Source organism: Propithecus coquereli, unplaced genomic scaffold, assembly GCF_000956105.1.
Source record: "Propithecus coquereli isolate 6110/MARCELLA unplaced genomic scaffold, Pcoq_1.0 Scaffold619, whole genome shotgun sequence".
In the NCBI taxonomy this organism is placed as follows: domain Eukaryota; kingdom Metazoa; phylum Chordata; class Mammalia; order Primates; family Indriidae; genus Propithecus; species Propithecus coquereli.
In genome coordinates, this window is record NW_012152163.1 from 130033 (window position 1) to 138767 (window position 8735).

Genomic DNA, 8735 nt, shown 5'->3' on the forward strand with positions numbered 1-8735 from the left:
TGCTGGAGGAAAAGATGGTTGGGTGGGGGAAGCAAGGATGCAACTGATCTTTGGATAGATTGAATTTGAGATTATCCATGTGACAATGTCCAGCAGAGAGTTAAATGTGCATGTTGGTGGGGGAGGGAGAGACATAGACATCTTTTGCTAAAGAAGCCACTAAACCGATAGGGGTAGATGAGATTCCCAAAGGAGACAGGGGGGGACGGAGCCACACTGGGAGGGGGAGGAGGGGAAAATTGCTTGGAGAAAAGATACACTTTAAAGGAAATGAAAAGAGTCAGCAAAGAGAGAGAAGAGCTGTCTGGGAAGTAGGATGAAGACCACAAGAGTGCCGTGTCATGGAATTCAGGAGGAGATTCAAGAAGCCTCAAAAAGAGTGGGAGGAGGGAGGCACCAGCGGCCTCTGGTGCTATGGAGGGATGGGGAAGAGGTGGGCACCTGGATCTGGCACAGGGAGGCCTCCTGACCAGGGCAGTTTCAGGCGGTGCAGAGGCAGCAGGTCTCTGGTCCCACAGAGCAGCACGACCTTGTGGAGGCCCCTTCATCACAGGGGCAGGGATTAAGGGAAATGGAGGGTTCAGAGAAGGAGTTTGAGAGGAGAGGGGATAAAAGCCACCTATGGAGAGGAGACAGGCTGTGAGGAAGAGGAAGCCATGAATGGATCAAGGAGGAGGTGTAGGGAGAGAACAGCCAGTGCACAGGCACCAGAAGGAGCTGGGAGGAGGGGAGCTTGCGGGAGCTGCGCTGGCCGGCCTTCAGCGTTTCAATCGTATCATAACCGCCATTTACTGAGCACCCGTCACGTGCAAGCGCATCCCATAGATTATTTCTAAATTTTCAAAGTGATACCATAATCCTCATTTTACAGGGAAGACCTAGTATCAAAGAGGTTAGGTCAATTACTAACTACCACACAGCTAAAAAGTGTCAGGTTCAGGATCCGAGTCAGGTGTGCCTGACTCCAGAGTTCCTGCCCTTTACACCGCACCAGTGAGTGGGAGGAAAGTCTCCTGCTGAGGGGGAGGGGCAGTGGGCCGTAAGAAATGGAGAATTGGTTAGGGGGTCTAGGCAGGGTGAACAAGAGCCTGCTTAACAGCTGAGAGGGCCATGCTGGAACTGTGAAGCAAGATTTGGGGGCAGGCCCAGGAAGCTTTGCTAAATAATCCCTGCAGGCTGAACGGGAGCCACCTAAAGCAAGAGAGACGGAGAAGTCAGCCTTGGGGTGGGGAGCGGAGATGCCTGCTAAAGGAATGCATGCACGCAGAGGGGTCTGGGGGAGGAGATAGTTTGGTCATAGATGGCATGTTGAGTTTGAGTGGTATCCATGGGACACCTGGTGGAGGTGTCCAGGAGAATGTATTTCTTGACTTATTTATTTATTGCCTATTTCCCTACAGGCACATGCACACACACACTTCAGAATGTAATCTGCATGAGGGCAAGGCTTTATCTGTCTTGTTTACTGGTATATCCCCAGTGTCTAACACATGGACTGGCATGTGGTAGGTGCTCAATTCATACTTGTTGCATGAATGAATCTCAAGCTCAGATAAGATCTAGGTGTCATCAGGGTCATTAAAGTCCCTAGAATGGATGAGTTCCTCCAGGGAAAGGTTGGAGAGGAAAAAGAGGCAGGAGCTGAGGCCAGAGTCCCGGGGAACAAGCTTACATAAGAGACAGGAGGAAGAAAAGGAGCCAGTAAAGGAAGGGGAGGGGAGGGGATAGGAAAGAGAGCTGGAGGAAAGAACTGAGTCACAGACCCAAGAGAAGAGCGGGGTTTTAGGGCACCGTCGGGTGGTCAGCAGTTGAAATGTTGCTGAACTAATCCAACAGAGGCGCTGGGGAAAGGGCGTGGAAGATCATCTGGTCCAGGAGAGAGACTTGCCAGAGTCACCCAGCAAGTTAGGGATGAGACTGGAACTACAGCCCAGGTGGCCTGCCAACCAATTTGAAACATCTCAGATGAGAGTCATGCATCCTCCGCCACCACCTGGTAATTCCTTGAGCTCTGTGTAAACACAAAGTAGGAACCCAAGAGTTCCTGAAATCACTTGATTATTAAATTGTTCATTTCCTGTTCTTAGAAATCTTTTCACAATGTCTTAAATCATGTGAAAACATCTTGACTAACCTGCACAACCTTTAAACTCAAAATCCTGGGTCAGGCAGGTGGGTTTTCTTGCATGTCCCGGAAAGCCTGTTCCTTTTTGGCTTGTCCCCACAAGTATGCAGCCTGCAATGGCGAAGTGAGCTCCTGCAACGCCCCAGGCATTTGACCAGTATCATCTCTTCTCCTTCAGACAGCAGTAAAAGGGTGGACTTAATACTCCCCCATTTTGTAGGGAACAAACCGAAGCTTTCCCAGGGACCCACAGCCAGTTAGGATGGGAATGAGGATTTTGAACCAGGTGTGTCTGGTGCCAAAACCCCTGGGGATTTTTTTTCCTGCTACGTCATGACTTTCTCTCCCCAAGACAACCTATCAGGCAGTCTGATCATGTGGATAAGCTCTTGGGCCCAATATCGTGAAATCATCTGTCTGCTGATATGATTTCTCATTCTGAGAGAAATGAGGAAAATCCATCAACAAAGAGCCAGTGACTTTGAGCTCAGCCTGGTTGCAATATCCACCCTGGCTTCTCTGCCACCATTTCCCAAGACCCCTTTTCCTTCCTAGCAAATCATAAAGACCCCAAGCCTTTATGTGTGGGATGAAAGACCGTGGGGAGTGGGCCTGGCCTTCGCTGGCCATCAAGCCACTTCACACTTTGGATAGCTCATGGATGTCCCCAAAAGGAGATTTGTGGCAGCTTTTTGTCTGTCTGTAAAAGAACCGGTGGAACTGAATGATTAATATAAGAGCAAACCCTCCACGAGTTAGAGCACTGGGGCTCAGATGCTCAGGGGTGTGGGGGGGACACGAGGAGAGAGAAGCCAAGGGTAAAGGCTCCAGCCACCCCCCCCACACTGAAATAGCTCCACTTTCGCATGTTTTGCATATTGAGATTCCCATTAAGATTTTATTTGGAGAAAATCTTCTGAGGCAAAAAATAACAATAAAAGTATAATAAACACTGAAAGCTGGTGACTTAGGGAGAAGGGAAGAAGACTAATATTAGCTGAGTGCCCACGAGGCCAGTGCTAGATAGTTTAAAGGCCCTAAATCCCCAGATTACAGTGTCTCCAATGCCCACATCGGTAATTCAAAATAAAAACCAGCATCAGGCTATAAAACACAAAACGTACATGTATGTTGCAATCAAAACAACTGATTTCTCCATCTGTCGATTTTCAGAGTCTGGGTATGTTTATCCGAGCCGGTTCTCACGTTTTCGCGCCCTCCGACTGGTGATGGCGAGCGCGTGCCTGGGTCGGATGGGTCCGTCCCGCCGCCCAGGCTGGATCCGCTCCGGTCTCCACAGTGGCCCTGGGAAAGGTGGCATTGCCTTTTCTCTCTTACAGAAGAGGAACCTGGGGCTCCAGGAGGTCCCGTACTTTGCCGAAGGTCACATGACGAACACGAATGAGGGTGGCATTAGAACCCAGTTCTGCCTAGCTCCAAGTTCCAGGCTCTTTCCAATACTCCTGGCTTCAGTCAAATTCAGACAGTATGATCAAGATGAAGGTTTTTAAACAAGGACCAAACAGCTCTAGAAAGAAGCCGTTAGGCAGCTCAAAGGTCCAGAACCAGCAGAGAGCTCTTTCCATCTCCTCTCCCCTGGCAGGGCACAGAGTGGGCCTCAGCGGAGCCGGAGTCTGAACCAGGGTGAGGCTGCCGCCCGTCCGCGTACCGCCACCGCCCCGCCGCGCCTGTACGGAGCTGTCCCGTCTGAGCCCCAGTTCCTCTCTTGCAGGTTGGCACCTCCGCGCGCCAGGCCAGCCAGGAGCGCTGCACGCACGCGGGCCCGCGGGCTAGGCCACGCTAAGCCGCCGGCGCCATGGACTTCGTCATGAAGCAGGCCCTGGGAGGTGAGGCCCGCGCCCCCGCGCCCCGCCAGGCCCGCTCCAGCCCTGCCCCCGGCCCCGCCCCGCTCACCCTGCCCTGTCCCCGCAGGGGCCACCAAGGACATGGGCAAGATGCTGGGGGGCGAGGAGGAGAAGGACCCCGACGCGCAGAAGAAGGAGGAGGAGCGGCAGGAGGCGCTGCGGCAGCAGGAGGAGGAGCGCAAGGCCAAGCACGCGCGCATGGAGGCCGAGCGCGAGAAGGTCCGGCAGCAGATCCGCGACAAGGTCAGCGCCCCCGCCCGCCTCGCCGCGGAGGGGAGGGCCGCGAGGGGCGGAACCGGCCCCGCGAGAGCCCCGGCCTCGCGCTCCCCTGAATCCCAGCTCCCCACTTAGCCCCCGCTGCCGCTGAGCCTCCCTCTTGCCGCCAGAAAATCGGGTCGCGAGAACCGCTCCCTTGCGAGACCCTCACGGGGATTACGTAAGGGAATGCGCGTGGCGAGTGAGCCCCGATGTTTGCTGCTGGGGGTCCACGATCTCACCCTGAGACACCTGGGGCCAGTACTCGTGGAATTCAGAATGCGGGAATGTTAGAAAAACACCACTGTGCCCTGAGCACCTGGTGCTGGGGGGGGTCACGCCCAGAGAGGGTCCGGGCTGCCACCCTGCGCGAACGCTTCAGTGCCGGTCTGGCAGGGCGCGCAATAAATCCAGGCTGTAAGCGGTCTTACCGCTTACAAAGCGGTCTGATAAGTAGTCTCAGGAACGATAACTAGTCTGCTATAGGTAGTGTTCTTCCTACTATAGCCTACAACAAATCAAGGCTGTAAGTGGTTCAAGTCAAGTTTTGTCACCAAAATTTGGCTCCAGATATTTGGGAACACTTCAGATCTTGGGGATTTCAAAAGAAGTTATTACAGGCCCCTTCAAGGGAAGGCATCCTTGTCCCCACCTCACAGGGGAGGGAACCGAGCCTCAGAAGCTCTCATGTGCCACCTCGGCCAGGCCCACGTGACCTTGAGGCCTGGCACTCTCCTCGCCCGCCTTCACACTCTTTTCTGCCCTCACCTTCCCAGTATGGGCTGAAGAAGAAGGAGGAGAAGGAGGCGGAGGAGAAGGCAGCCCTGGAGCAGCCCTGCGAGGGGAGCCTGACCCGGCCCAAGAAGGCCATCCCTGCGGGCTGCGGTGATGAGGAGGAGGAGGAGGAGGAGAGCATCCTGGACACGGTGCTCAAATACCTGCCTGGGCCGCTGCAGGACATGTTCAAGAAGTAACCGGCCCTCCTGCCCCGTCCCCACTCACCTGTTACTATTTTTTGTTCTTTCTTTTCTTTTTATTAAGTTAAGTCTCAATTCTGAAGGGGAAAACCTCAGTTGGCCTCTGCCCCCTTCCCTGGCCAGGGCTCCTCCCCTCAGCACCTCCTCACACCCCCCTTCATCCCAGGGTGCACAGCCCCACCCCACTCCCCAGCAGCTTGAAAAAGGGAAGATGGCTTTTCCTCTGCAGGGGGTGTCAAACCCAGGGCCAAAGGCACTGGGGGCCCCTTAGGAAGCCTAAGGTCTATGCTAGTGTGGTAACCCCCATACATTCCTTCATGCTCCCCACTGCCAGGAGGACCACTGTCCCCAGCCAGCCAAAGCGATGATACATTCCAGCCCTGCCCAGCATGCTGACCTTTGGCCTCTGACCTCCAGGTCAGGGCAGGGGCACTGAGTAGCCTGGCTCTTAGGAAGGAAGTCAGGGTAAATCTGCCCCGTGGGGGCCCAGCCTGAGAGGTCCGGGGTTTGGCCAGGCTGGGGTCTGGGCAGAAGGCTGGGACTTTCCTTCTTCCCTCTCCTTGGTGATACACACAGCCCAGGAGCACCCCGTTCCCCCACCCGCACCTAGAGAGGCATGGCCCCTGCCAAGCTGGTCCCTCCAAATGGATCTTCTTCAGACTTTAGCTCATCTGTGGAGGAGCCCCAGGGTGGGGCAGCCCCTTGTCCCCCCACCCAACACCCTACTTGGGTCCTGGGGCCCCACTGCCAGGCTGGGCCCAGCTTGCCCAGCCAAGGGGCTGCAGAAAACACTTGGAGCCATCGGGCAGCAATGGTCTATGCCGTGGGACCTCCCACTGGTGTGGCCAAGCTGCCCCCATTCCTATCCACCCCTCTCCCTCACCCTGTCCTGTCTATGTGCTTCCAGGGCCCCCATGGTCCCCAGGAGGATCCTTCCTGGCCAAAGCCCCAAGCCACTGGGGAGAAGCCAATTCCCACTTGACAGAAGGCATCCGTCCATTCATCTCATTGGCCAAGAACAAACTCTCCTCTGGGATGTATGGGACTGGCACTTATCCCCCTTCCCCCAAGTTATCAAGGCTTCCTCCTCAGTCGGTTGTGTAAGAATGGTGCTGGGGGGGTGAGCAAATGGGGGAGTAAAGTGTGTGTCCATGCATGCGTGATAGTGCATGGCAAAGACTGCATCAGCGATTGTGTGTCCAGAGATTTCATGCATATGTGGATGGTTAGAATGTGTATGTGCGTCTTGAGATTGTGTACGTGTGTTAGTCATCATAGCTATGACTTGTGCTTGTTTGAGGTGGTGTATTTGAGTTGAGATTGTGTCATGAGTGTGTGCTAGTCATCTGTGTTTAGAGATTGCATGTGTTAGCTTGTTTATGCATGTGTTTTCAAAACGGTATGTGTTTCAGAAGTGATGGGTATGTGTTAGGTGTCAGGTGTTGCAGAAATGTGTGTTTGAGAGACTTGTGAGATGTGCTAAGGCTGTCATGTGTATGGGTCTGAAAAGGCAGTTGTGTGCCTGGACATGTGCTTGGGGAGAAAGAACACAGGTAAGATGCCCCCTGCCAGCCCTGACACCGTCGGTCCCAGGAGGCCACATCCGACAGGAGACCTTGTCCTTGGCCTAGAGTCCTCCCGCCCTTGGGGGGTTCCTGCCTGAGGTCCTCAGAATCCCACTGGGACACACCCAGGCAGTGCCCCAGGAAGCCATGCTGGCCCTCACCAGGGCCTATCCCCAAAGCAGGGGCCAGGGAGGGGCGACTTGCCTGCCCTGAAGCCCCACTTGCATTCTGCGGGTTTTCCATTTTAGTGGACTTATGCTTTTATTTCAGAGAGAGACATGTGTCTTCTCTGTCCGTTTCCAATAGTTAAAGCCATATCAGTTAGACTGCAATACTTTAAAGACGAGACAAAACAATCCATATGTTTAGGGAACCAGAAAAGTCCCCTGGTCTGTCCCTTCTCTGGGGAGCAGGGCCTCAGCAGCTCCGGCTCCCCGGACTTACCCTCCTCCCCCACCCCAGCCCTCCCCTGTGCCCCGTGTTGGCCCGCAGGGGCCTGTGTCTGTGTCTGTGATGGGGAGCCACCTTGCACCCCTGTTGTCTGCTTGTCTGTCTGTGTCCATCATCCTGGGCAGGATGGTCATTCTCGAGAGCCTTGGGGTCCTGGGCCAAAGACAGGCAGGGCCCAGTCCAGGGGCCCCAGGCCTCCCCACACCCTGTGGGTGAGCCTTGCTTGGACACAGAGTGGATGCCAAGTGTTCAGAGAGGTCTCCCCCTTGACAGCGGACCTCAAACCTTAAAGGTGATGCCAGGGCACAGAGAGTGCCCGGTGGGTAGCTGAGACCAAGGCCCAGTGAGCTTCAGATGAGCAAGGGAACCCAGCCACACCAGATAGCCCAGGTGGTCAGAGGGCATCCCTGGTGGCTCTGCAGGCCCTCTGGGCACCCAGAGTAGGCCCCACCCCAGTGCCCTCCAGGCTGGGTACACATCTGGACCCCTCCATTCTGCTCCTTGACAGCAGGGCTTGAGGTCTTCCTGGAGGTGGAGGCAGAGGGAGAATTTCTGCCCAGTGCATACCTGGTTCCAACCACTGCTGAGAGATCACTCTTAGGTCCAAGGGGACATAATGACTGTCATTTCTAACACAGACCTGACTGTGGGAGCAGCTAATGTAGGCCCAGAGAGGATGTCTGTGTGCGGCACACTGGTGGGGACACAAAATCTGTACAGGTCGCTCTGGCAGGGGATGCACCTGGGGCGTGAGGTGTGTGCGACCCTCGGGATGGGAGGGGATGAGTGTGCCACACATCAATGGGGCAGTGTGCACGGACACTTGGCGGGGAGAAGCCCCAGAATTCAGCACACACACGACTCACAAGGAGAGACCCGCCAGCTAGGGGACTAGGGAGGCGCAGTCGTTTGTATACGGTGAGAAAAGAATGAGTGCAGGGAGCGCGCAGCCGCCGGTGGGCGCGTGTGCCTGTGCGGAGGGCCGCTCGGGCTCCTGTGCCCAGATGCACCCCCAGAGAGAAGGAAAAAGGCTTCTCGGGATCTCCCTGTGCTGGGCACGGCCTCCACTGCAGGTCCCGAAGCCGGAAGGACACCGGAAGGTGTCCTTAACTGCAGAGCTGTGTGGGTGCTCTTCCAAGTGGAATCAGGAGTTGAGAGGCCCTCCCAGGTGTGAGAGAGAGAGGTGGGGGAGGGATAGAAGTACGGCTGGTGGGCAAAGCAGCCTCAAAAGCTCGTGGCTGGAGTGAAATGGGGCGGACTTTCCAGCCCCAGAGCCCCCGCAGCCGGCTGCTCCATCCTAGGGTTCCACAGGCTCCTGACCACACGGGGAGGCTGGGGGCGACTGGCTCAGATGGGGGATGTCTCGCTAGCCTGAGGACATGCCTCCCACCAGACGTCCCTGCCCCAGTCCCCACTCCTGTGCCCCACCCCCCTCACTGGGGAGAGAATGGGAGGTGCTCATGCTGGCCCTGGGGTGGCAGTGGGGAGTCCTGGTGAG

At 55.7% G+C, this 8735-nt stretch overlaps 1 protein-coding gene across 1 annotated transcript in view; it reads left to right on the top strand.

Annotated features, from left to right (window-relative positions):
- Window positions 1-5235, top strand: part of CPLX2 (complexin 2) — an 8510-nt gene extending 3275 nt beyond the window's left edge. Inside the window, exons 2-4 of the mRNA XM_012659486.1 lie at window positions 3858-3972; window positions 4058-4233; window positions 5022-5235. Of these exons, the coding sequence (XP_012514940.1) occupies window positions 3942-3972; window positions 4058-4233; window positions 5022-5219 (405 nt within the window). The 5' untranslated portion in view covers window positions 3858-3941 and the 3' untranslated portion in view covers window positions 5220-5235. The remainder of the gene's footprint in view (window positions 1-3857; window positions 3973-4057; window positions 4234-5021) is intronic.
- Window positions 5236-8735: the final 3500 nt, after the last annotated feature.